Genomic DNA, 24,764 nt, shown 5'->3' with positions numbered 1-24,764 from the left:
GGTGGATCCCACAATCCCAGGGCAAATCCCACAATCCCAGGGCAAATCCCACAATTCCAGGGCAAATCCCAGGGTGGATCCCACAATCCCAGGGGCAGATCCTGCAATCCCAGGGGTGGATCCCACAGTCCCAGGAACAAATCCCATGTGGATCCCATAATCCCAGGAACAAATCCTGGGGTCGATCCCCCAATTCTAGGGCAGATCCCATGCGGATCCCCCAATCCCAGGAGCAAATCCCAGGGTGCATCCCCCAATTCCAGGGCAGATCTTGTGTTGATCCCACAACCCCAGGAGCAGATCCCAGGATGGATCCCCAATCCCAGGAGCGGATCCCGTGTGGATCCCCCAATCCAGGGGCGGATCCCGTGCGCCGTTACCTTCCACGGAGATGTCCTGGATGGCGAAGCGCAGGATGATCGTCCAGATCATGCCCAGCGTCATCTTGGCGTTCCCGTCCACGATCTCTGCGGGAGGGAAACAGGGAATGGATCCCAAAGGGAAAACACAGGGAATGGATCCCAGGGAACGGATCCCAGGTGGGAATTCCCAGGGGAAAACACAGGGAATGGATCCCAGGGAATGGATCCCAAAGGGAAAACACGGGGAATGGATCCCAGGGAATGGATCCCAGGTGGGAATTCCCAGGGGGAAACACAGGGAATGGATCCCAGGGAATGGATCCCAAAGGGAAAACACGGGGAATGGATCCCAGGGAATGGATCCCGGGGGGAAACACAGGGAATGGATCCCAGGGAATGGATCCCAAAGGGAAAACACGGGGAATGAATCCCATGGGGGAATTCCCAGGGGAAAACACAGGGAATGGATCCCAGGGAACGGATCCCAGGTGGGAATTCCCAAAGGGAAAACACAGGGAATGGATCCTGGGTGGGAATTAACAGGGAATGGATCCCAGGGGGGAATTCTGCCCCAGAGAATGGATCCCAGGGAGGAATTCCCAGGGAATGGATCCCGGGGGGGAATTCCCAGGGGGAATTATGGGGTTGTGGGGCCCTGGAATTTGGGGGGCTCCACAATGGAGGAGTAAAAAAATTAATTTTGGAGTCCCCAGATTAATGGGTCCCATATTAGGGAATCCTGCAATAACGGGACCACGGGATCTGGGAATCCTGGATTTATGGAGTCTCAGGACACAAAACTCTGGAATTACGAGACCCAAAATCATGGAACCCTGCGAATAGGGGATGCAGGATTTGTGGGACTGCAGAACTGGAATTACAGATCCTGGAATCCATTACAGAACCACGGAATCCTGGAATTACGGAATTGTTTGGGTTGGAAAAGAACCTCGGAAACCACGGAGAGGGAGAGAGGAATCCCACAGGGCAGGAATCCCCCAGGGCAGGAATCCCACAGGGGAGGAATCCCGGGCTCCCCATCCCGATCCCACATTCCCAGGGCTGCCTCCAGCAGCTCCCGTTGTTTTTTTGGGAATTGCTGGGCTGGGGCGGGCGCCGGGCGTCTCCCGGCTCGGGGCCGGTCGGGACTCGCTCGGCTCCGGGCACGCGGAGCTTTCCTGAGCCGGGATCCCAACAAACCGGCCCGGCCGGAGCCGCTGCCAGCCCGGCCCGCCCGGGCCCCGGGGATCCCACAGGGAATGGTGCTGGATCCTGTGGGAATGGTGCTGGATCTACAGGGAATGGTCCTGGATCTACAGGGAATGGTGCTGGATCTACAGGGAATGGTGCTGGATCTACAGGGAATGGTGCTGGATCTACAGGGAATGGTCCTGGATCTACAGGGAATGATCCTGGATCTACAGGGAATGGTGCTGGATCTACAGGGAATGGTCCTGGATCTACAGGGAATGGTCCTGGATCTACAGGGAATGGTGCTGGATCCTGTGGGAATGGTGCTGGATCTACAGGGAATGGTCCTGGATCCACAGAGAATGATCCTGAATCCTGTGGGAATGGTCCTGGATCCTGCAGGGAATGACCTCAGATCCCACAGGGAATGATCTTGATCCCACAGGGAATGGTCCCAATCCCGCAAGGAATGGTCCCACTCCCGCAGGGAATGATCCCAATCCTGCAGGGAACGATCCCAGAGATCCCACAGGGAATGGTCCCGATCCCGCAGGGAATGATCCCAATCCCACAGGGAATGGTCCCGATCCCGCAGGGAATGATCCCAGAGATCCCACAGGGAATGATCCCAGTCCTGCAGGGAATGGTCCCAATCCCACAGGGAATGGTTCTGGAGATCCCACAGGGAATGGTTCCAGAGATCCCACAGGGAATGGTCCCGATCCCGCAGGGAATGATCCCAATCCCACAGGGAATGGTCCCGATCCCGCAGGGAATGATCCCAGAGATCCCACAGGGAATGATCCCAATCCCACAGGGAATGGTCCCAATCCCACAGGGAATGGTTCTGGAGATCCCACAGGGAATGGTTCCAGAGATCCCACAGGGAATGGTCCCGATCCCGCAGGGAATGATCCCAATCCCACAGGGAATGGTCCCGATCCCGCAGGGAATGATCCCAGAGATCCCACAGGGAATGATCCCAGTCCTGCAGGGAATGGTCCCAATCCCACAGGGAATGGTTCTGGAGATCCCACAGGGAATGGTTCTGGAGATCCCACAGGGAATGGTTCTGGAGATCCCACAGGGAATGATCCCAGAGATCCCACAGGGAATGGTTCTGGAGATCCCACAGGGAATGGTCCCGATCCCACAGGGAATGATCCCAGAGATCCCACAGGGAATGGTCCCAATCCCGCAGGGAACGATCCCAATCCCACAGGGAACGATCCCAATCCCGCAGGGTTTTGGGTCAAGTTTAAAGGGTTTGAGTCATGGTTCAAACCCCTCAAAAATCCCGATTTTGGCCCAGAAGGGGCCCTGGGGTGTCAGATCCCAGCGGATCCCAGCGGATTCCATCAGATCCCAGCGGATCCCCGAGCTGGGGCCTCACCCTCGGCGCCGATGGAGACGAGCTTGACGCCTTTGCTGGCGATGAAGTCCAGGGCCTTGTTGACGTTGTTGATCTTGTGCACCCTCATCTTGCCCCGCTCGGGCTTCGGGAGCCGCTCCCCTGCAATGGCATTGGGGTCAGGATTGGAGGGTTTGGGTCAGGATTAAATAAATAATCTGGGTCAGGGTTAATTAATCTGGGTCAGGGTTAATTAATCTGGGTCAGGGTTAAAGGGTTTGGGGTCAGGATTGGAGGGTTTGGGTCAGGATTAAATAAATAATCTGGGTCAGGGTTAATTAATCTGGGTCAGGGTTAAAGGGTTTGGGTCAGGACTGAAGGGCTTGGGTCAGGACTGGAGGATTTGGGTCAGGATTAAATAATCTGGGTCAGGATTGGAGGGTTTGGGTCAGGATTAAATAAATAATCTGGGTCAGGGTTAATTAATCTGGGTCAGGGTTAAAGGGTTTGGGTCAGGACTGGAGGATTTGGGTCAGGGTTAAATAATCTGGGTGAGAATTACATAATCTGGGTCAGGGTTAATTAATCTGGGTCAGGGTTAATTAATCTGGGTCAGGGTTAAATAATCTGGGTCAGGGTTAAATAATCTGGGTCAGGGTTAAAAGGTTTGGTCCCAGTTTGGGGCTTTTTGGACTCAGTTTGGGTTTTTGAGCCCAGTTTAAGGATTTTGGGACCAGCTGGGCATTTTGGGCTGAGTTTGGGGGTTTTTGGGCTGAGTTTGAGGATTTTGGCCCAGTTTAAGGATTTCGGTCCCAGTTTAAGGATTTTGATCCCAGTTTTGGGGGTTTTGGGCTGAATTTGGGGGTTTTGGGGCCCAGTTTAAGGATTTTGGTCCCAGTTTAAGGATTTTGGGCTGAGTTTGGGGGTTTTGGGGCCCAGTTTAGGATTCTGATCTCAGTTTGGCGGTTTTGGGGCCCAGTTTGAGGATTTTGGTCCCAGTTTGAGGATTTTGGTCCCAGGTTAAGGATTTTGGTCCCAGTTTGAGGATTTTGGTCCCAGTTTAAGGATTTTGGTCCCAGTCTGAGGATTCTGAGCAGAGGCCTGACCTGAGATGACCTCGAGCAGCAGCATCAGTTTGAGCCCATCCCGGAAATCCTCGTCGATGTTCTCGATCTGCGTGCCCGCCTTGCGCAGGTGGGAATTGCACCAGGCCGTGAACGTCTGCGCGACAGCGACGGGGTCAGCGGGTCTGGGGGGGACCCTGGGGGTTGAGGGGGACCCTGGGGTTTGAGGGGACCCCCAGGGCCAGCAGAGAACCCCAGGGTTTGGGGAACCTCTGGGGTCAGTGGGGATCTCCAGGGTTTGGGGGGAAAATGGGGAATTGGGGGCCTGGGGATTCCTCATCCCAGCAGGAATGATCCCACTGGGAATGATCCCACTGATCCCAGCAGGAATGATCCCACTGGGAATGATCCCACTGATCCCAGCAGGAATGATCCCACTGGGAATGATCCCATTGATCCTACTGGGAATGATCCCACTGGGAATGATCCCATTGATCCCAGCAGGAATGATCCCATTGGGAATGATCCCACTGATCCCAGCAGGAATGATCCCACTGGGAATGATCCCATTGATCCTACTGGGAATGATCCCATTGATCCCAGCAGGAATGATCCCACTGGGAATGATCCCATTGATCCTACTGGGAATGATCCCACTGATCCCAGCAGGAATGATCCCACTGGGAATGATCCCATTGATCCTACTGGGAATGATCCCACTGGGAATGATCCCATTGATCCTACTGGGAATGATCCCATTGGGAATGATCCCACTGATCCCAGCAGGAATGATCCCACTGGGAATGATCCCACTGATCCCAGCAGGAATGATCCCACTGATCCCATTGGGAATGATCCCATTGATCCCCCTGGGAATGACCCCACTGGGAATGACCCCAGGTTATTGACCCCACTGGGAATGACCCCACTGGGAATGACCCCACTGATCCCATCAGCAATGACCCCGGGTTATTGATCCCATCAGCAATGGCCCACTGATCCCACTGGGAATGATCCCATCGGGAATGATCCCACTGACCCCACTGGGAATGATCCCACTGACCCCACTGGGAATGACCCCACTGATCCCACAGCAATGACTGCAGTTATTGATCCCATCAGCAATGACTCAGTTATTGACCCCACAGCAATGACTGCAGTTATTGATCCCATCAGCAATGACTCAGTTATTGACCCCACAGCAATGACTCAGTTATTGATCCCACAGCAATGACTCAGTTATTGACCCCACAGCAATGACTCAGTTATTGATCCCACAGCAATGACTCAGTTATTGATCCCATCAGCAATGACTCAGTTATTGACCCCACAGCAATGACTCAGTTATTGACCCCACAGCAATGACTCAGTTATTGACCCCACAGCAATGACTCAGTTATTGACCCCACAGCAATGACTGCAGTTATTGACCCCACAGCAATGACTCAGTTATTGATCCCATCAGGAATGACTGCAGTTATTGACCCCACAGCAATGACTCAGTTATTGACCCCACAGCAATGACTCAGTTATTGATCCCATCAGGAATGACTGCAGTTATTGACCCCACAGCAATGACTGCAGTTATTGACCCCACAGCAATGACTCAGTTATTGACCCCACAGCAATGACTCAGTTATTGATCCCATCAGCAATGACTCAGTTATTGATCCCATCAGCAATGACTCAGTTATTGATCCCACAGCAATGACTGCAGTTATTGATCCCATCAGGAATGACTGCAGTTATTGACCCCACAGCAATGACTGCAGTTATTGACCCCACAGCAATGACTCAGTTATTGACCCCACAGCAATGACTCAGTTATTGATCCCATCAGCAATGACTCAGTTATTGACCCCACAGCAATGACTGCAGTTATTGACCCCACAGCAATGACTGCAGTTATTGATCCCATCAGGAATGACTGCAGTTATTGATCCCACAGCAATGACTCAGTTATTGACCCCACAGCAATGACTGCAGTTATTGACCCCACAGCAATGACTGCAGTTATTGACCCCACAGCAATGACTCAGTTATTGATCCCATCAGGAATGACTGCAGTTATTGACCCCACAGCAATGACTGCAGTTATTGATCCCATCAGCAATGACTCAGTTATTGACCCCATTAGCAATGACTGCAGTTATTGACCCCACAGCAATGACTGCAGTTATTGATCCCATCAGGAATGACTGCAGTTATTGACCCCACAGCAATGACTCAGTTATTGACCCCACAGCAATGACTCAGTTATTGACCCCACAGCAATGACTCAGTTATTGATCCCACAGCAATGACTCAGTTATTGACTCCACAGCAATGACTCAGTTATTGATCCCATCAGCAATGACTCAGTTATTGACTCCACAGCAATGACCCCAACCTTTCATCCCCGGGAACGCCCAACCCCACAACCCCCAGCTCCAGTTATTGAGGAACTGGGACAGCCCCACCCCAAATTCTCCTTGTGGGGCCACACTGTGGGGTCAGGAACGGGCTCTGACCCCAGGATCCAGCCCCAAAGCCAGCAGGAAACTCAATCTGATCCCCGGGATGTGGGAACAGCCCGGACCCTGCAGGATCCAGCCCAGGATCCAGTGGGAACAGCCCAGACCCTGCAGGATCCAGCCCAGGATCCAGCCCCAAAGCCAGCAGGAAACTCAATCTGATTCCCTGGATGTGGGAACAGCCCAGACCCTGCAGGATCCCCCCGGGATCCAGCCCAAAGCCGGGCGGGTGCCCCTGGATGTGGGAACATCCCGTGTGGGGCGGCTCCGGGATCGCCCCGCGCTCCGGGCGGCTCCGGGCGGTGCCGGGACTTTGGCCGGTGCCAGGGCTGATCGTGCCAGAGCCGGGCGTGGCCGGGCGTGGCCAGCGGGCACCGACACGCACGGGGCACTGAGTCAGCCTGGGCACGGGAGACACCGGAAAAAATCCCGCAAAAATCCTGTTATGGGATCCCATTCATGGACACACACAAGGCACTGAGTCAGCCTGGGCACGGGAGACACCGGAAAAAATCCCACAAAAATCCTGGTTTGGGATCTCCTTCACAGGCACACAGAACAGGCCCTGGGAGATCCCACAGAGATCCCAAAAAACCCCACAGAAATCCCACGGAAATCCCATTCTGGGATCCCAATCACCGACACGCACGGGGCACTGAGTCAGCTGGGCATGAGAGAGAGATCCGGAAAAACCCCACAGAAATCCCAGTGTGGGATCTCCTTCATGGGCACACAGAGCCCCAAGAGATGCCATAAAAATCCCATAAAAACCCCACAGAAATCCCAGTGTGGGATCTCTTTCATGGGCACACACAGCCCCAAGAGATCCCAGAAAAATCCCATAAAAACCCCACAGAAATCCCAGTGTGGGATCTCCTTCATGGGCAGACACAGCCCCAAGAGATCCCATAAAAATCCCACAGAAATCCCAGTGTGGGATCTCCTTCATGGGCACACAGAGCCCCAAGAGATGCCATAAAAATCCCATAAAAACCCCACAGAAATCCCAGTGTGGGATCTCCTTCATGGGCACACACAGCCCCAAGAGATCCCAGAAAAATCCCATAGAAATCCCATAAAAATCCCAGTGTGGGATCCCATTCACCGACACGCACGGGGCACTGAGAGATCCCAGAAAAACCCCACAGAAACCCCACAGAAATCCCATTCACCGCACGGGGCACTGAGTCACTGGGCATGGAGGGAGATCCTGGAAAAAATCCCATAAAAATCCCCACAGAAATCCCAGTGTGGGATCTCCTTCATGGGCAGACACAGCCCCAGGAGATCCCAGAAAAATCCCATAAAAATCCCATAAAAATCCCATAAAAATCCCATAAAAATCCCAGTGTGGGATCTCCTTCATGGACACACACAGCCCCAAGAGATCCCGGAAAAATCCCAGAAAAACCCCACAGAAATCCCAGTGTGGGATCTCCTTCATGGGCACACAGAGCCCCAAGAGATGCCATAAAAATCCCAGAAAAACCCCACAGAAATCTCAGTATGGGATCTCCTTCATGGGCACACAGAGCCCCAAGAGATCCCATAAAAATCCCAGAAAAACCCCACAGAAATCCCATAAAAATCCCACAGAAATCCCATCCTGGGATCCCATTCACCGACACGCACGGGGCACTGAGTCAGCCGGGAATAAAATCCGGGATCAAATCTGGAATAAAATCTGCAATAAATCCAGGATAAAATCCAGGATAAATCTGGAATAAAATCCGGGATCAAATCTGGAATAAGTCCTGGATAAAATCCAGGATAAATCTGGAATAAAATCTGGGATAAAATCCGGGACAAAATAAAATCCAGGATAAAATAAAATCCAGGATAAAATAAAATCCAGGAATAAAATCTGGAATAAAATCCAGGATAAAATCAGTGATAAATCCGGGATAAAATCCGGGATAAATTCGGGATAAAATCTGGGATAAATCTGGGATAAATTCAGGAATAAAATCTGGGATAAAATAAAATCTGGGATAAAATGCAGGATAAATCTGGAATAAAATCCTGCATAAATTCGGGATAAATCAGGGATAAAACCCAGGATAAAATGAGGACTAAAATCTGGAATAAAACCTGAAATAAAATCCAGAATAAAATCCAGGATAAATCCAGGATAAATCCATGATAAAATCCAGGATAAATCCAGGAATAAAATCTGGGAAAATCCAGGATAAATCCAGGATAAACTTGGGATAAATCTGGGATAAAATCCAGAATAAAATCCAGGAATAAAATCCATTATAAAATCTGGAATAAAATAAAATCCAGGATAAAATCAGGAATAAATCTGGGATAAATTCAGGATAAAATCTGGGACAAATCCAGGATAAAATCCAGGATAAAATCTGGGATAAAATTTAGGATAAAATCCAGGATCAATCTGGAATAAAATCCAGGATAAATCCAGGATGAATCTGGGATAAATCTGGAATAAATCTGGAATAAAATCTAGAATAAAATCCAGGATAAAATCTGGGATAAATCCAGGATGAATCTGGGATAAATCTGGAATAAAATCCAGGATAAAATCCAGGATAAAATCCGGGATAAATCCAGGATGAATCTGGGATAAACCTGGAATAAAATCCAGAATAAAATCTAGAATAAATCCAGGATGAATCTGGGATGAATCTGGAATAAAATCCAGAATAAAATCCAGGATAAAATCCGGGATAAATCCAGGATGAATCTGGGATAAATCTGGAATAAAATCCAGGATAAAATCCAGGATAAAATCCAGGATGAATCTGGGATGAATCTGGAATAAAATCCAGGATAAAATCCAGGATAAAATCCAGGAATAAAATCCATTATAAAATCTGGAATAAAATAAAATCCAGGATAAAATCCAGGATAAAATCCAGGAATAAAACCCAGGACAAAATCAAATCTGTGCTAAACGAACCCCGGCAGCCGCAGCCCCCGCGCATTCCCGGCCGCCTCGAGCGGCCCAAAAAGGCAAAAAAGGAGATTCCGGCCCCGCTCGGCAATTTCCTTCCCACGGAAGCGCCCGGAAAATTTCCTGCGATTGTGGCAGGGGAGGGACTGGGGGAGCAGCTGAAATCCGGGAACGGGCTGGGAATAAATCCTAAATCCTGGGGACAAACCCTAAATCCTGGGGACAAATCCTAAATCCTGTGAACAAACCCTAAACCCTGGGAATTGGAACAAACCCTAAATCCTGGGGATGGAAAATGGGAACAAACCCTAAACCCTGGGGACAAACCCTAAATCCTGGGGACAAACCCTAAACCCTGGGAATTGGAACAAACCCTAAATCCTGGGGACAAACCCTAAATCCTGGGGACAAACCCTAAATCCTGGGGACAAACCCTAAATCCTGGGAATTGGAACAAACCCTAAATCCTGGGAACAAATCCTAAATCCTGGGGATTGGGGACAAACCCTAAATCCTGGGAATGGGCTGGGAACAAACCCTAAATCCTGGGGATGGAAAATGGGAACAAACCCTAAATCCTGGGGATGGGAATGGGAACAAATCCTAAATCCTGGGAACAAACCCTAAATCCTGGGGGTGGAAATGGGAATGGGAACAAATCCTAAATCCTGGGAATTGGGGATGGAAAATGGGAACAAACCCTAAATCCTGGGGATTGGGGATGGAAAATGGGAATAAATCCTAAATCCTGGGGATGGGAACAAATCCTAAATCCTGGGATTGGGGATGGAGATGGGAATAAATCCTAAATCCTGGGAATGGAAAATGGGAACAAATCCTAAATCCTGGGAATTGGGGATGGAAATTGGGAATAAATCCTAAATCCTGGGGATGGGGTGGGAATGGGATCAGGATCAAAATCCTGGGGATTGGGGATGGAAATGGGGATTAAATCAAAATCCTGGGAATTGGAGCTGGAAAAGGGAATTAAATCAAAATCCTGGGAATTGGGGATGGAAATGGGGATTAAATCAAAATCCTGGGAATTGGGGATGGAAATGGGGAATTCAGCTCCAATTCCCGGAAATTCAGGCTGGAAAATTCACATTCCTCCCTATTTTCCATCATTTTCTCCCTAAAAATTGGGAATTTTAGGGCTAGAAAATGCATTTCCCTCCCTATTTTCCTCAAATTTTTCCCAAAAAAAGCCCCAAAAAATCCCTCCAAAAAACCCTAAAAATCCCCCCAAAAAATCCCCCCAAAAAACCCTAAAAATTCCCCCAAACCCCCTAAAAAATCCCAAAAAAAGTCCCAAAAAAATCCCCAAAAAATCCCCAAAAAATCCCCAAAAAATCCCCAAAAAATCCCCAAAAAATCCCCAAACTGAGTCAGTACCGAGGCCTGGCTGGGGCAGGAAGGAATTGGCTCCCAAATTCCAAATTAAATCGAGGCAGAGCTGAAAGAAAATTCCAGAGGGAATAAAAAACTCATCCAGGCGTTCCCTGGGCTCGCTAGCGGCGCTTAATTAACAGCATTTGCATAATTTGCATAATTAACATAATTAACGAGGCGCCCGTTTGGCCGAGGAGACGGAAAGGAGGAAAAATGACCCAAAAATCCCAATGAGAAATCTGAAAAAAAGGGGGAAAAAAACAGAAAAAGGGATGGAAAAATGAGGAAAAAATGAGGAAAAATCAGCCAGAAAGCAGAAAAATGAGGGGAAAAAGTGGGAAAAGTTATTTAAATAGGGAGAAAATGAGGAAAAACTGAGGGAAAATGGGGAAAAATTGGGAAAATGAGGAAAAATTCAGGGGAAATGAGTAAAAATTGAGGGAGAAGATTGATAAAAATTAGGAAAAAATATAAAAATTTGGGAAAAATTTGGGAAAAATGAGGATTTTGGGGTTTTTTGTCCCATCCCTGTCACCCTCAGCACATCCTGGGTTTTCCTCTCTGCCTGGAATTTTTTGTGGGGTTTTTTTTTATATTTTCTGTTGGGTTTTTTTTTTTTTTTTGGAATTTTTTTGTGTGATTTTTTTTAATGTTTTTGCTGGTTTTTTTTTTTTTTTTTTTTTTTTTTTTTTTTTTTTTTTTTTTTTGCTGTTTTTCTGGATATTTTCTGTTGGTTTTTTTTGGAATTTTTTGTGTTTTTTGGATGTTTTTGCTGGGTTTTTTTGTGTTTTTTTTTTTTTTTTATTTTTCGCTGTTGTTTTTTTTAGATTTTTTATGTTTTTCCTGTTGTTTTTCTGGATGTTTTTGTTGATATTTTGGGGGTTTTTTTTGGATGTTTTCGCTGTTAATTTTTTGGAATTTTTCTGTTAATTTTTCGGATGTTTCCTGTTGTTTTTCTGGATGTTTTTGCTGTTGATTTTTTAGGTGATTTTTAATGTTTTTCCTGTTGGTTTCTTTGGATGGTTTTGCTGCTGGTTTTTTGGAATTTTTCTGTTAATTTTTTGGATGTTTTTCTGGATGTTTTTGCTGTTATTTTTTTATTGTTTTTTTATGTTTCCTGTTGTTTTTCTGGATGTTTTTGTGCTAATTTTCTGGATGTTTTTGCTGTTATGTTTTTGTTGTTTTTCGGATGTTTTTGCTGTTATTTTCTGTGTTATTTGCAGATTTCCTGGTGGTTTTCTGGATGTTTTTGCTGTTAATTTTCTGGATATTTTTGCTGATTTTTTGGGTTTTTTTTTTATGTTTCCTGGTGTTTTTTGGATGTTTTCGCTGTTATGTTTTTTGTTGTTTTTCTGGATATTTTTGCTGTTATTTTCTGTGTTATTTGCACATTTCCTGCTGTTTTTGGGATGTTTTTGCTGTTATGTTTTTGGTGTTTCTGGATGTTTTTTTGTTATTTTCTGTGTTATTTGCAGATTTCCTGGTGTTTTTGGGATGTTTTTTTGTTATTTTCTGTGTTATTTGCAGATTTCCTGGTGTTTTTGGGATGTTTTTGTGGCTCCCGGGGGAGGCCGAGCTCAGAATTCTCCTCGTTCTTTGCCCTTTTTGGGAACAACGCGAGAATTCCGGCCAGGGCCCTCACAAGGGGGGGTTGGGGTTTTTTGGGGTTTTTTGGGGTTTTTTGGGGTTTTTTGGGGTTTTTGGGTTTTGGTGCGCAGGTGGGGCAGGGCGTGCCCGCATTCCAGGCGGGATCAGCGGCCCCGCCTCGATGGGGGAGCGGCGGCGCCTCCCAAAAATTCATCAAAATTCATCCAAAATTCACCAAAAAGTCACCAAAAATTCATCCAAAATTCACCCAAAATTCATCAAAAATTCGCCAAAAATTCACCCAAAAATTCATCCAAAATTCATCAAAAATTCACCCAAAATTCACCAAAAAGTAACCGAAAATTCATCGAAAATTCATCAAAATTCATCCAAAATTCACCAAAAATTCATTTAAAATTCACCCAAAAATTCATCCAAAATTCACCAAAAATTCACCCAAAAATTCATCAAAATTCACCCAAAATTCACCCAAAAATTCATCCAAAATTCATAAAAAATTCACCCAAAATTCACCAAAAAGTAACCAAAAATTCATCAAAAATTCATCCAAAATTCACCAAAATTCATCAAAAATTCACCCAAAAATTCATCAAAATTCATAAAAAATCATCCAAAAATTCACCCAAAAATTCATCAAAATTCACCCAAAAATTCATCCAAAATTCACCAAAACTTCATTTAAAATTCACCAAAAATTCATCCAAAAATTCACCCAAAATTCATCCAAAATTCACCCAAAATTTGGATTTTAGCGAGATTTCCAGGCCAGAAAAACTTTCCTGTGTTTTATTCTGGGATTTCTTGCCCTAAAATCGCTGCTGGTGACAGGATGGGCTGAGACTGTGGGGGGAAAGGAGCTGGGAATGGCCCAAAAATGGGAAAAAAGAGAAATAACCCCAAAATGAGGAGCTGGGAATGGCCCCAAACCACCTGAAATTCCTGGGGGTTTATGGAAAGAAAAATAACTGTATAGGGCAAAAATTGCTGGGTTTTTATGGAAAGAAAAACACCTGGATGGGGCAAAAATTGCTGGAGGAAAAATACTGGTTTGGGGCAAAAAATACTGAGTTTTTATGGAAAGAAAAATAACTGTACAGGGCAAAAAATCCTGGGGTTTATAGGAGGAAAAACACCCGGATGGGGCAAAAATTCCTGGAGGAAAAGCGCCTGAAATTCTGGGTTTCTGGTGGCTTTGGGGAGGAAAGACAGACGGACAGACCTGCAAAGCGCCTGAAATTCTGGGTTTCTGGTGGCTTTGGGGAGGAAGGACAGACGGACAGACGGACAGACAGACCTGCAAAGCGCCTGAAATTCTGGGGTTTATGGTGGCTTTGGGGAGGAAGGGAAGGACGGACAGACAGACCTGCAAAGCACCTGAAATTCTGGGGTTTATGGTGGGTTTGGGGAGGAAGGGAAGGACGGACAGACGGACAGACCTGCAAAGCACCTGAAATTCTGGGTTTTATGGTGGCTTTGGGGAGGAAGGAAAGGAAGGACAGACGGACAGACCTGTAAAAGCACCTGAAATTCTGGGTTTTATGGTGGGTTTGGGGAAGAAGGAAAGGAAGGACAGATGGACACACAGACAGACCTGCAAAGCACCTGAAATTCTGGGGTTTATGGTGGCTTTGGGGAGGAAGGGAAGGAAGGACAGACGGACAGACCTGCAAAACACCTGAAATTCTGGGGTTTCTGGTGGCTTTGGGGAGGAAGGAAAGGAAGGAAAGGACGGACAGACGGACAGACCTGCAAAGCACCTGAAATTCTGGGTTTTCTGGTGGCTTTGGGGAGGAAGGACAGACGGACGGACAGACGGACAGACCTGCAAAGCGCCTGAAATTCTGGGTTTTCTGGTGGCTTTGGGGAGGAAGGACAGACGGACGGACGGACGGACGGACGGGCGCTGCAGGGCCCGCGTTCCGCTCTCCCGCGTTGTTGGAATTCCAGAGAATTCCAGAGGCGAATCCTCCCCAGCCCCACCCGGGGGAGGCTTTGGGACGCTCGGAATTCCAGAGCTGGGGAAGCGAATTCCAAACTCATTCCCAAATTAATGCCCAAAACCGGGAAAGGCAACCCCAAAATTCCGCTCATTAATTAACACCTAATTAACCCCGGGGCACAGCTCGTCCGTGCTCCGGCACTGCCCAGAATTCAGCACCAAATCCTGAGAAAAATTCCATTTTGGGCAAAGGAGAAGCAGCAGGAAACGGGGGAAGCGCCGGGAATGCAGGAGGAGGAGGAGGAGGAGGAGGAGGAGGAGGAGGAGGAGGAGGAGGAGGAGGAGGAAGAGGAGGAGGAAGCTCACGCCGCGCTTCCTGTGCCAAAAATAATCGAACTTAGCCCGGGATTTTGTGGGAAAAACCTGGAAATGGCAGGGAACCACGGCAATGGCAGGGATCCCCGAATTCAGTCCCAAAACTGAGGGGATTCACCCCAAAACTGAGGGGATTCAGTCCCAAAACTGAGGGGATTCACCCCAAATTCAGCCCCAACACTGCGGGGATTCACCCCAAAACTGAGGGGATTCAGTCCCAACACTGAGGGGATTCACCCCAAAATTCAGCCCCAACACTGAGGGGGTTCACCCCAAATTCACCCCAAAACTGAGGGGATTCAGTCCCAAAACTGAGGGGATTCACCCCAACACTGAGGGGATTCACCCCAAATTCACCCCAACACTGAGGGGATTCACCCCAAAACTGAGGGGATTCACCCCAAATTCACCCCAAAACTGAGGGGGTTCACCCCAAATTCAGCCCCAACACTGAGGGGATTCACCCCAAATTCAGGGAGTTCACCCCAAGCCGGAGGGAACTGAACCAAAATTCAGGGAATTAAACCCAAAACGCGCGGAACCCAACACAGAATTGGGAAATGAACTCGAATTCACAGCAAAACTCAGAATTTAACCAAGGCCCGGGGAGCGAACACAAAACCCCGAACTCAGGGAGAGCTCAGGGCATGGAAGCCAAAACTGCAGGAATTCACCCCAGACCTGGGAGTGGAACCTCAAACTGCGGGAATGGAACCCCAGATTGAGGGAATTCACCCCAAAGTGCGGGAATGGAACCTCAAACTGTGGGGATGGAACCCCAGATTGAGGGAATGGAACCACAAAGTGCGGGAATGGAACCCTAAAATGCAGGAATTGACCCCAAACTGCGGGAATTCACCCCAAACCTGGGAATAGAACCTCAAACTGCAGGAATGGAACCCTAAAATAGAGGAATTGTCTCCAAACTGAGGGAATGGAACACCAAACCTGGGAATAGAACCCCAAACTGAGGGAATTCACCCCAAACTGCAGGAATGGAACCCTAAAATGCAGGAATTCACCCCAAACTACAGGAATTGCCCCGAGCCCGCAGTTCACCCCAAACTGCGGGGATGGAACCCCAAACTGCGGGAACGGAACCCCAAACTGCCGGAACGGAACCCCAAACTGCAGGAATTCACCCCAAACTGCCGGAACGGAACCCCAAACTGCAGGAATTCACTCCAATCACGGGAACGGAATATCAAACTACAGGAATGCACCTCAAACTGCGGGAACGGAACCCTGAAGTGCAGGAATTCACCCCAAACTTCAGGAATTCTCCCGCAGCCCAGGCACTGCCCCGAGCCCGGAGTTCACCCCAAACACAGGAATACATCCCAAACTAAGGGAATTCACCCCAAATTGAGGGAACGGAACCCCAAACTTCAGGAATTCTCCCCAAGCCCGGGCACTGCCCCGAGCCCGGAGTTCACCCCAAACACAGGAATACATCCCAAACTAAGGGAATTCACCCCAAATTGAGGGAACGGAACCCCAAACTTCAGGAATTCTCCCGGGCACTGCCCCGAGCTCGCAGTTCCGCCCGTCCCCAGCGATGATTAACCCGGAACCCTCCGGCGCCCGCTCGGAATTCCGGGCCGGCCCCTCCCAGTCCCGGCCGTTCCCACGCCCGAGGGTGGGCCCGGGGTAATTTGGGGAGGGGGCGATGGGAGGGACCCCCCCGGTGTTCCCCATATCCCGGGAAGGCGGCGGATCCCGGTGGATCCCGGCGGATCCCAGCGATCCCCCCCTTTCCCCAGTGCCCTTTATCCCGTCCCGCCGCTCTCCGGAAGCTTCTGCAGCCGGAATTGGGGGGGAAAAACCTCCGGACACCCCCGGGAACCTGAGGAAACCCCTCGGGGTTCCCGAAATTCTGCCCTCAATCAAATCCAGCACCCCAAAGTTCAGCCCTCGACCCTCAGGTGTGGTACCCCCTTCAAATACAGCACCCCAAAGTTCACCCCTCACCTCTCAGGTGTGATATTCCCCCTCAAACACAGATCTGGGGGTCCCCGAAATTCAGCTCTCAACCTTCAGGGGCGGTATCCTCCCCCAGATACAGCCCTGGGGGTCCCCAAAGTTCAGCTCTCAATCCTCGGGTGTGGTATTCCCACCTCAAACACAGATCTGGGAGTCCCCAAAGTTCAGCTCTCGATCCTCAGGTGTGACATTGCCCCCCAAACACAGCTCTGGGGGCTCCCAAAGTGTCCCCCTCACCCAGTTCCGGGCGTCTTTCCCCCTCTGACCCCCCCCAAAAGTCCCGATTCTCCCCCAGACCCAGCTCGGACCTTCCAGGGACACCCTGAGCCTCCTCAGAGACGCCCCAAAAGGCGCCGAGAGCCCTCAGGTGTCCCTGCCCCGGCTGGGAGCCCTCAGGGAGGCTCCTGGGTCTCTTCAGACCCCTCAAGGAACCCCCCAGGCCCCCAAAACCTCCCTGTCCCTGGCTGGGATCCCTCATGAATTCCTTCAGGGACACCCCCGGCCCCCTCAGGGACCCCTCAGACTGAAATCCCCTCAGAAACCTCATGATCCCTCATGGATCCCCTCAGAGACCCCTCAAACACCCCGAAATCCCTCATGGATCCCCTCAGAGACCCCTCAAACACGCCGAAATCCCTCATGGATCCCCTCAGGGACTCCTCAAAGGAACCCCTCAGACTCGAATGTACTCAGGGACCTCAGGATCCCTCACGGATCCCCTCAGGGAAGCACTCAGACACCCGGAAATTCCTCACGGATCCCCTCAGGAACCCCAGGATCCCCTCAGACACCTCAGGATCCCTCACAGATCTCCTCAGGGACACCAAGATCCCTCACGGATCCCTCACGGATCCCCTCAGATGCCCCAGGATCCCTCATGGATCCCCTCAGACACGCCAAGATCCCTCATGGATCCCCTCAGGGATCCCTCAGACACTCCAAGACCCCTCAGGGACCTCTCAGATACCCCGAAATCCCTCATGGATCCCCTCAGACACCTCAGGATCCCCTCAGACACCCCAAGATCCCTCACGGATCCCCTCAGGGACCACTCAGACACTCCAGGATCCCTCAGGCACCCCCCAGCTCCCCCTGCCCCGCGCTCTGGGACCCCTCAGAGACCCCTCAAGCCCTCCAGACCCCTCAGGCTGTGAAATTCCCTCAGGGACCCCTCAGCCCCTCACGATCCCCCCTCAGTGACCCCCCCCAGCTCCCCCCCACCTTGCGCTGCTGCTTCTCCCAGGCGGGGTCCAGGAGTAGATCCCGATCCCAATCGTCCTCTTGGGCCATGTAGTCTCCATTGGGGCCGGGCCCGTTCCCGCCGTACGGGTGGGGTTGCCCCGTGCTGTGGTAATCCACCATTATCGCCGCCCTGATGTCGCGACAGGCGGAGGACGCGCCAGCGACACGGACCCGAATCTGCCCCCCCCCACCCGCGCCCCGACTGCGCACGCGCCGCCGCCCAGGCCGCGCCCACCGCGCCGCGCGCGCACGGGGCTGGGCGGAGCCACGCCCACCGCCCTCAGGCGCCACAGTGGCCACGCCCATCGCCACACCCACCGCCCTCACGGAGCCGAGACCACGCCCATAACAGCGGCAAACCACGCCCAGCGCGCTCAAGCCACGCCCACTCAAAGCCACGCCCACCTCCCCTCAGAGCCCCCCCTCCATTTTGACGCCCCCAAGAACGAGCCTAGTTCCACTTTGAAGCCTCTTTACTGGTTAAACTGGGCAGGATCGGGGTTGGGGGGTTGGAATTGGGGGGTCGGTGTTGAGGGCTCGCTTTTGAGGGGCTCAGAGAGACGACGCCATGATGCTGGACACACCTGGGAGGAAAACAGGTGAGATGAGGGGAGGCAAAGACACCACTGTGCTTCCAATCTCCCTCAGAAACCCCTGGGCTTCTCCTGTATCCATCCCCAGAGCCCCAAAACCCTCTAAAACTCATCCAAAACTCCTCAGGACACCCCTGAGCTTCTCCTGTATCCCTCCCCAGAGCCCCAAAACCCATCCAAAACTCCTCAGGGCACCCCTGGGACCCTCCTGTATCCCTCCCCAGAGCCCCAAAACTCCTCAGACACCCCTGGGACCCTCCTGCATCCCTCCCCAGAGCCCCAAAACTCCTCAGGGCACCCCCGGGAGCCTCCTGTATCCCTCCCCAGAGCCCCAAAACTCCTCAGACACCCCTGGGACCCTCCTGCATCCCTCCCCAGAGCCCCAAAACTCCTCAGGACACCCCCAGGACCCTCCTGTATCCCTCTCCAGAGCCCCAAAACTCCTCAGACACCCCTGGGACCCTCCTGCATCCCTCCCCAGACCCCCAAAACTCCTCAGGGCACCCCCGGGACCCTCTTGTATTGCCTCAAACCCTCTCCAGATCCCCCAAATCTCCTCCAGCACCCCAAAATCTCCATGGGATCTCCCTGTATCCTCCCAAAATCCCCTAAGGACCCCTCAAACCGTCCCCAGACTCCCACCACGATGCCCCAAATCCCCCTCGGGACCCCCAACCCACTGTCGAAGTCGATTTTCTCCACGATGTTCTTGGGTTTGATGTTCTCCTCCTGGTTGGAGATGAGGATCCGCCCCGGCTCCGGCTCTGTCCATCCGTATTTGCTCATCCACACCCTCAGCTGCGACTCTGGGGGGGCACAGAGGGGTCTGGGGGGGCTTGGACACCCCCTAGAGACCCCCAAACCCCCCCAGAGCCTTCCAGACCCTCTTGCATCTCTCCAGGACCCCCCAAACCTCATCACAGAACCCTCCCAAGCTCCCTCAGGACCCCCCAAACCCCCTCAGGACCCTCCAAAAGCTCCCCCCAGAACCCAACTTCCACCTGGGACCCCCCAAAATCCCACCTGGGACCCCCCAAAACCCCTCAGGACCCTCCCAAACTCCCTCCAGAACCCAAATTACACCTGGGACCCCCCAAACCCCACCTGGAACCCCCAAACCCCACCTGGGACCCCCAAAACTCCATCCAGGACCCCCCAAACCCCACCTGGGACACCCCAAACCCCACCTGGGACCCCCAAAACTCCATCCAGGACCTCCCAAACCCCACCTGAGACCCCCCCAAACCCTACCTGGGACGCCCCAAACCCCACCTGGGACCCCCAAAACTCCATCCAGGACCCCCCCAAACCCCACCTGAGACCCCCCAAACCCCCTCACCTGAGAGGTCCCCCAGCATCTCGGCGAGCAGCCAGCGGTCGATGTGCTGGTACGTGATCCCCACCACGTGGCAAATGACTGTGGGGACCCCCAAGATGTCACAGAGGCCCCCCAAAACCGCCCAGGACCCCCCAAAAACCCCCAGACCCCCAAACAACCGCCTGGGAGCTCCCCAGGATGTCACAAATCCTCTCCTGGATGCTCCAATTCTCCTCCCAGGACTCCTCTGGACCCCAAAACTCCCCTGAAGCACCCCCAGGTTCTTCCAGGAACCCTAAAACTAACTCAGGACCCCCAAAACCTCCTCAAGGTTCCCTCCAAACCCCTCCAGGACCCCCAAAACCCCCTCAGGGACCCTCAAATTCCCCCTGAATTACCCCCAGGTTCCTCCAGGATCCCCCTAAAAATAACCCAGGACCCCCAAAACCTCCCTAAGCCCCCCAAAACCTCCCAAAGACCCTCAAGATTCCCTCCAGGAGCCCCAAAACCTCTCCAGGACCCACAAAATGTCCCCAGGACCCCCAAAACCCCCTCAAGATACCCTCCAAACCCCCCAAAACCTCCCCAGGACCCCCAAAACCTCCCCAAAGCCCCTCAAGATTTCTTCCAAACCCCTCCGGGACCCCCAAAATGTCCCCAGGACCCCCAAAACCCCCTCAAGATACCCTCCAAGCCCCCCCAAAACCTCCCCAAGAACCCTCAAAATTCCCTCCAAATCCCCCCAGGACCCCCAAAACCTGCCCAAAGCCCCTCAAGATTCCCTCCAGGACCCCCAAAACCTCCCCAAAGCCCCTCAAGATTCCCTCCAAACCCCTCCAGGACCCCCAAAAGTCCCTCAAGATTCCCTCCAAGCCACCCAAAACCTTTCAGGACCCCCCAAACCCCCCCCAGGACCCCCAAAATCTCCCCAAACCCCCTCAAGATTCCCTCCAAGCCCCCCCAAAATCTCTCCAGGACCCCCAAAACCTCCACAAAACCCCTCAAGATTCCCTCCAAACCCCTCCAGGACCCCCAAAACCTCCCCAGGACCCCAAAAACCTCCCCAGAGCCCCTCAATATTCTCTCCAAGACCCCCAAAACCTCCCCAGGACCCCCAAAACCCCCCCCAGGACCCCCAAAATCTCCCCAAACCCCCTCAAGATTCCCTCCAAGCCCCCCCAAAATCTCCCCAGGACCCCCAAAACCTCCCCAAAGCCCCTCAAGATTCCCTCCAAACCCCTCCAGGACCCCCAAAATCTCCCTAGGAACCCCCAAAACCTCCCCAGGATTCCCTCCAAACCCCTCCAGGACCCCCAAAACCTCCCCAGGACCCCCAAAGCCCCTCAAGATTCCCTCCAGGACCCCCAAAACCTCCCCAAAGCCCCTCAAGATTCCCTCCAAACCCCTCCAGGACCCCCAGAACCCCTCAAGATTCTCCCCAAAGCCCCCCAGGACCCCCCAAAGCCCCCCCAGGAGCCCCCAAATTCCCCTCACATTTCCTGACGGAGTCCTCGAAGCCGGTGATCCCCTCCAGCAGCTCCATGTTCTCATCCAGCGCTTGCTGCAGGAATTTGGGGGGGGGTCACCCCCACATTTAGGGCTCCCCCTTTATCTCCAGGACCCCTCCCCAGGATTTTGGGGACCCCCAAACGTTGGGGGGGGGGGCTCTCACCCAGAAGGACTGGAAGTGGCAGGTCTCCAGCAGCTCCCCCAGGTACAGGATCTGCCGGATGGGGCGCTCCTCTTGCTGAGATTTGGGGGGGTCAAGGGGAAATTTGGGACAAAATTGGGGAGTTTTGGGGCTGAACCCCAAAAATCTCCCTCACCCAGGCCCCCAAAATCGGGAGTTGGGGGGGATTTTGAGGGGAGAAAGGCCAGATTTGGTCTCTCTGGGGAGCCAGGGAAAATGGGGGTCCCTGGGGAGGTTTGGGGGGTCCTTATGGGATTTGGGGGTTTTTTTTTACGAAATTTGGGGGTTCCCTGGATTTGGGGTGTCCCATTTTTGGGGTGCCAGGATACGTGTGCCTGGTCGATCATGCACTTGCAGAGGGTGAAATCCCTCAGGATTTGGGGTTTTTGCTCTGGATTTTGGGGGTTTTTTTTTGGGATTTTCCCTGAATTTTGGGTTTTTTTGGGGTTCTCCCTGGATTTGGGGGTTCCCTGGATTTGGGGTGTCCCATTTTCGGGGTCCCCCCATATTTTGGGGTGCCAGGATACGTGTGCCTGGTCGATCATGCACTTGCAGAGGGTGAAGTCGGTGTGGGGGAGGTTGGTGAGAGCCTTGAGCAGGATCTGCGCCGTCACCCCGGTCTGGAAGAACGCTGGGTTGAACTGGTACCTGCACAGGTGAGCCCAGGTGAGCCCCCCAAAATCCTCCTGAGCCCCCCAAAATCCTCCTGAGCCCCCCCAAAATCCTCCTGAGCACCCCCAAAATCCCCCTGAGCCCCCCAGGTGCTCTCACAGCTTCAGCACGGCCAGGTTGGCCTCCAGGTCGTAGGCGTTCTCCTTGGCCTGCGTCTCCACGTAGCGCTCCAGCGTGGCCAGGTTCTCGGGGTTGTACCTGTGTGAGACACGCGTGTGACACACCTGGGACACACCTGGGACACACCTGGGCACACCTGGGCACACCCAGAATCATCCCAGCCCCCTCACTGTACAGCTCCAGCCCGGCCAGGTTCTCGGGGTTATACCTGGGAGGGGGTGACAGGGGTGTGTGACACATCTGGGACACACCTGGGCACACCTGTGACACACCTGGGCACACCTGGGCACAGCTGTGGCACACCTGGGACACACCTGTGGCACACCTGGGCACAGCTGTGACACACCTGGGACCCCCCTTTACACACCTGTGACACACCTGGGTCCCCCTTTACACACCTGGGATCCCCTTTACACACCTGGGACCCTCCATGACATACCTGGGACCCCCTTTACACACCTGGGATCCCCTTTACACACCTGGGACCCTCCATGACATACCTGGGACCCCCTTTACACACCTGGGACACACCTGGGACCCTCCATGACACACCTGGGACCCCCTTTACACACCTGGGACACACCTGGGACCCCCCCCTTTACACACCTGGAACACAACTGGCACCTCCCTTTACACACCTGGGATCCCCTTTACACACCTAAGATCCCATCAGGGCCCCCAATCCCCTCCCAGTCCCTCCCAATCCCCCCCAGTCCCCCCCACAGTCCCTCCCAGTCCCCCCCAGTCCCTCCCAGTCCCCCCCAGTCCCCTCCCAGTCCCTCCCAGTCCCCCCCAATCCCCTCCCAGTCCCTCCCGGTCCCCCCCAGTCCCTCCCAGCGCTCCCAGTACCGGTCGATGCCCCGCAGCAGTTTCCCCACGTTCGCCCGCATCTGCTCGAACAGCGCCATGTTGGCGGCTCCTCCGGAAAGGGACGTCACAGCCACTTCCGGTTCGCCGCTGCTCACTGGCCACGCCCACAGAGCGAGAGCGCGTGCGTGGACTTCGGTCGCGCGCATCGCTTTAGCCACGCCCACTTCCAATATGGGCAGCGTCCCGAACTGGGGCGGGAATGGAGGGACTGGGACAAACTGGGACAAACTGGGACAAACTGGGATAAATTGGGATTGCAGCTGATTTTACTGGATCATACTGGGTTTGTACAGGAAGGACAGTGAGACCGCACTGGGGTTGTACTGGAACCGTACTGGATAGTACTGGGATTGTACTGGGGTTGTACTGGAACCATACTGGGATTATACTGGAACCGTACTGGATTGTACTGGGATTGTACTGGAACCGTACTGGAACCATACTGGGATTGTACTGGGGTTGTACTGGAACCATACTGGATTTGTTCTGGGATTGTACTGGAACCGTACTGGATTGTACTGGGTTTGTACTGGAACCGTACTGGGATTGTACTGGAACGGTACTGGGATTGCAGTTGGGTCAGTGTCAGGCTGAACTGGGGAGGCAGTGGAGGGGTCAGTAAAGGGCCAGGGGATCCTGGGCGGTTTTGAGGGGTCCCAGGGAGCTCCTGGAGGGTCATGGTTTCCCCCCTTTCCCCTCACGTCTCTCCCTTTTCCTCTCACATTTCCCTCTCTCTTCCCCTCGCGTTTCCTTCTGTCTTCTCCTCACATTTCTCTCCCTTTTCCCTTCACGATTCATGCTCTTTTCTCCCCTCACGATTCCCACTTTTTCCTCCCCTCACATTTCTCTCTCTTCTCCCCTCATGTTTGCCTCCCTTTTCCCCTCACATTTCCCACTTACCCCCTCACAGTGCCCCCCCTTTTCTCCCCTCACATTTCCCTCTCTTTTCTCCCCTCACGTTTCCCCCTTTTTCCCCTCACAATTCCTGCCGTTTTCTCCTCACAATTCTCTCTTTTCTCCCCTCACATTTTCCCGCCCTTTTCTCCCGTCACATTTTCCCGCCCTTTTCTCCCATCACGATTCCCGCCCTTTTCCCCCCTCACGTTTCTCTCTCCTCTCCCCTCACGTTTACCTCCCTTTTCCCCTCACGTTCCCGGCCTGTTTTCCCCTCATGATTCCCGCCCTTTTCTCCCCTCCCCATTCTCTCTTTTCCCCTCACATTTCTCTCTCTTTGCCCTCATGATTCCTGCCCTTTTCTCCCTTCACATTTCCCTCTCATTTCCCCTCATGTTTCTCTCACTTTTCCCTTCACATTTCTCTCACTTTCCCCCTCATATCTCCCTTCACATTTCCCTCCCTTCCCCCCTCACGTTTTTCTCCTCCCCTCATGATTCCTGCCCTTTTCTCCCCTCACGATTCTCGCCCTTTTTCCCCTCACATTTGTTTCTCTTCTCCCCTCACATTTACCTCTCTTTTCCCTTCGCATTTCTCTCTTCTTCCCTCATGTTTCACCCCCTTTTCCCCTCACATTTCCCTCCCTTTTCCCCTTATGTTCTTGGCCAGT

At 52.2% G+C, this 24,764-nt stretch overlaps 2 protein-coding genes across 4 annotated transcripts in view; both read right to left on the bottom strand.

Annotated features, from left to right (window-relative positions):
- ACTN4 (actinin alpha 4) overlaps positions 1–18,119 on the bottom strand; it is a 45,544-nt gene extending 27,425 nt beyond the window's left edge. For both annotated transcript variants that reach the window (XM_058822893.1, XM_058822894.1), the window contains exons 1-4: positions 17,917–18,119; positions 4,011–4,125; positions 2,947–3,066; positions 381–467 (exon numbers count right to left, since the gene is read on the bottom strand). In XM_058822893.1, the coding sequence (XP_058678876.1) occupies positions 381–467; positions 2,947–3,066; positions 4,011–4,125; positions 17,917–18,057 (463 nt within the window). In that variant the 5' untranslated portion in view covers positions 18,058–18,119. The remainder of the gene's footprint in view (positions 1–380; positions 468–2,946; positions 3,067–4,010; positions 4,126–17,916) is intronic.
- A 273-nt stretch (positions 18,120–18,392) lies between these two features.
- Positions 18,393–23,247, bottom strand: EIF3K (eukaryotic translation initiation factor 3 subunit K). Of its 2 annotated transcripts, XM_058822882.1 has the most exons (8): positions 23,180–23,247; positions 22,310–22,408; positions 22,066–22,186; positions 21,521–21,595; positions 21,343–21,409; positions 19,870–19,947; positions 19,211–19,336; positions 18,393–18,521 (listed from the first exon to the last, which is right to left on the bottom strand). In XM_058822882.1, the coding sequence occupies exons 1-8, from the start codon at positions 23,236–23,238 to the stop codon at positions 18,490–18,492; spliced, it is 657 nt and encodes a 218-aa protein (XP_058678865.1). In that variant the 5' UTR covers positions 23,239–23,247; the 3' UTR covers positions 18,393–18,489. The 2 variants fall into 2 exon arrangements, with proteins under 2 accessions (XP_058678865.1, XP_058678866.1); XM_058822883.1 differs by lacking the exons at positions 22,066–22,186; positions 22,310–22,408; positions 23,180–23,247 and adding an exon at positions 21,868–21,896.
- Between the last annotated feature and the right edge of the window lie 1,517 nt (positions 23,248–24,764).

This window comes from Ammospiza caudacuta, chromosome 35, assembly GCF_027887145.1.
Source record: "Ammospiza caudacuta isolate bAmmCau1 chromosome 35, bAmmCau1.pri, whole genome shotgun sequence".
Classification (NCBI taxonomy): Eukaryota; Metazoa; Chordata; class Aves; order Passeriformes; family Passerellidae; genus Ammospiza; species Ammospiza caudacuta.
The sequence above is the reverse complement of the archived record's forward strand: the minus strand, read 5'-3'. Positions and strand labels throughout refer to the sequence as shown.

Coding starts and splice junctions, on each gene's coding strand:
- EIF3K (XM_058822882.1), bottom strand. CDS start 23,238: ATGGCGCTGTTCGAGCAGATGCGGGCGAACGTGGGGAAACTGCTGCGG. Junction 22,187..22,309: donor AACCTGGCCGTGCTGAAGCT/GTGAGAGCACCT, acceptor TCACCTGTGCAG/GTACCAGTTCAACCCAGCGT. Junction 19,337..19,869: donor GATGCTGGGGGACCTCTCAG/GTGAGGGGGTTT, acceptor GTGCCCCCCCAG/AGTCGCAGCTGAGGGTGTGG.